Source organism: Fistularia commersonii, chromosome 6 (assembly GCF_037954325.1).
Source record: "Fistularia commersonii isolate RoL2024-O1a breed Wild chromosome 6, RoL_Fcom_v1.0, whole genome shotgun sequence".
NCBI lineage: Eukaryota > Metazoa > Chordata > Actinopteri > Syngnathiformes > Fistulariidae > Fistularia > Fistularia commersonii.
Window position 1 is genome coordinate 47,695 of NC_141289.1, and position 2,784 is coordinate 50,478.

General features: G+C 66.6%; 1 protein-coding gene across 1 annotated transcript; it reads left to right on the forward strand.

Annotated features, from left to right (window-relative positions):
• The first annotated feature begins 686 nt into the window (after nt 1–686).
• Nucleotides 687–2,784, forward strand: fzd5 (frizzled class receptor 5). Its single transcript, XM_086147421.1, has one exon. It carries the CDS (start codon nt 993–995, stop codon nt 2,742–2,744), a length of 1,752 nt encoding a protein of 583 aa, XP_086003547.1. The 5' UTR covers nt 687–992; the 3' UTR covers nt 2,745–2,784.

Sequence of the window (2,784 nt, forward strand, 5' to 3'; positions counted from 1 at the left end):
CACGTGTGGGGGTGTCCCCCAAACCCCACGCGTGGTCTTCACCTGCTCCACCTGTGACCATCCATCAGGCCAGACCTTCAAACCTTCACCTCTCAGCGCAGGAAGTCAGCAACAGACCCCGGTGGTGCGTTCAGGTGCTGTGGGGAAAGACACCGTCCACGTTAGGGGCGTGCGGTGCGCTGGAGATGATCCTTCTTGGTGGGGCTTCGGTGGAGCTGCTTGAAGGACCTGCTCCTTATCCTCAAATGTCCACCTGCTCGGATGATTCCGATTGAATCCGGGTTAAATTTCGGTTAACTTGAAGTTTAATAAGCGGTCCGTTTTCACTCCACCAGAGGGAAAGAAGTAAATCCAATTTTTTAGATCCGTCCGGTCACATCCGCTCGGTGTCTCCGTTACCGAGCAGCTTCACCGGAACCCGAAGGTCCCAAACCTGTGGAAAAGAAGACAAAGGAATTGTTGCACTTCATCAAGCAAAGTGTGTGTGTGAGTGTGTGTGTGAGTGTGTGTGTATGCGTGTGTACGTGTGTGTGTGTGTGTGTGTGTGTGTGCGCGTGTGTGTGCGCGAGTGTGCGTGTGTGCGTGTGTGCGTGTGTGTGTGTGATGTCCGACGGCCCCTGAAGGCAGCAGCGCCTGGGGAGGCGCGGCGGCTCTGCGCAGCCGTCATTCGGTCCCGGGACTCGGAGGCAACGGACGCTCTGGGGTCGGCGGTTGGACTCCCGTCGGAGATGTTCTTCTGCGGTCCTCGGACGCGGACGTGCGCGGAAGTTGTCTCGCCTGGAGACGCGTTCCCCGACGTCGGGTGAAGAAGCCGCTCCCGCCCGGAGGACATCGGACTCTTTGGGGACCCGCGGGTCCCGGTCCCGTTCCCGGTCCCGCCAGAATGTGAGTGTCATGTTCTCGGGCGTGAAAGTTCTCCAGAGGGGAGACGGAGCCGCGGCGCTGCAGCAGGAGTTCGGACCCCGGACCTGCTGAGCGGAACCTCGGGTCAGATGGCTCCGGCGCGCCTCCCCCCGGTGTCCCCGGTGCTCCCGGTGTTCCAAGTGCTCCCGGTGCTCCTGGTCCTCCTGAGGAGCTCCTGTCCGGTGCGCGGGGCCTCCAAGGAGATCGTGTGCGAGCCCATCACGGTGCCGATGTGCCGCGGCATCGGCTACAACCTCACCTACATGCCCAACCAGTTCAACCACGACACGCAGGAGGAGGTGGGCCTGGAGGTGCACCAGTTCTGGCCGCTGGTTCGAATCCGCTGCTCGTCGGACCTGCTGTTCTTCCTGTGCAGCATGTACACGCCCATCTGCCTACCGGACTACCGGCGGCCGCTGCCGCCGTGCCGCTCGGTGTGCGAGCGGGCGAAGCGCGGCTGCTCGCCGCTGATGAGCCAGTACGGGTTCGAGTGGCCGGAGCGGATGAGCTGCGAGCGGCTGCCGCGCCTGGGCGACGACGCGCTGTGCATGGACCAGAACGCCAGCGAGGCGTCCACGCCCGCGGCGGCGCCGGCGGCGGCTCCTGGGCCTCCGGGGCCCCCGGGACCCACGGGGCCCGCGGCCCGGGGCCGCGCCGGGGCGCCGCAGGGGCCGCCGCCCTGCGAGCGGGAGTGCCGCTGCCGGGCGCCGTTGGTGCCGGTGCGGAGGGAGTCTGGCCCCCGGACCGGGCCCCTGGCGGACTGCGCCCTGCCCTGCCACCAGCCCTACTTCTCGGCGCAGGAGCGCACCTTCACCATCTTCTGGGTGGGGCTGTGGGCGGTGCTGTGCTTCGCCTCCACGCTGACCACGGTGGCAACCTTCCTGATCGACATGGAGCGCTTCCAGTACCCCGAGAGGCCCATCATCTTCCTGGCCGCCTGCTACCTCTTCGTGTCCCTGGGCTTCATCGTCAGGCTGGTGGCCGGCCACGAGCGGGTGGCCTGCGGCGGCGGCGAGCAGCAGCACGTCCTGTACGATACCACGGGACCGGCCCTCTGCACGCTGGTCTTCCTGCTGGTCTACTTCTTCGGCATGGCCAGCTCCATCTGGTGGGTGGTCCTGGCCTTCACCTGGTTCCTGGCGGCCGGCATGAAGTGGGGCAGCGAGGCCATCGCCGGCTACTGCCAGTACTTCCACCTGGCCGCCTGGCTGGTGCCCGGCGTCAAGTCGGTGGCGGTCCTGGCTATGAGCGCCGTGGACGGAGACCCCGTGGCCGGGATCTGCTACGTGGGCAACCAGAGCCTGGAGAACCTGCGGGGCTTCGTGCTGGCGCCCCTGGTGGTCTACCTGCTGACCGGCTCGCTCTTCCTGCTGGCCGGCTTCGTGTCCCTTTTCCGCATCCGGAGCATCATCAAACAAGGAGGCACCAAGACGGACAAGCTGGAGCGGCTGATGATCCGCATCGGGCTCTTCTCGGTGCTCTACACGGTTCCCGCCACCGTGGTGGTGGCCTGCCTGCTGTACGAGCAGCACCGCCGGCCCGGCTGGGACCGGGCCCTGGCCTGCTCCTGCCCGGCGGAGCGCCAGCGCTCGGGGCTGGGCCCGGACTACGCCGTCTTCATGCTCAAGTACTTCATGTGCCTGGCGGTGGGCATCACCTCGGGGGTGTGGATCTGGTCGGGGAAGACCTTGGAGTCCTGGAGGAGGTTCCTGGTCCGCTGCTGGCCGCGGAAGGCCGACGACCCCCCCTCCGGCTACGGCGAGGCCAGCGCGGCTCTGACGGGCCGCACGGTGACCGCCATCACGCCGGGGATCTACCACAAGGCCCGGTCCCACATATGAAGACACCTCCGGCAGAACCTCCTCGGCCAGTCGGCCGGTC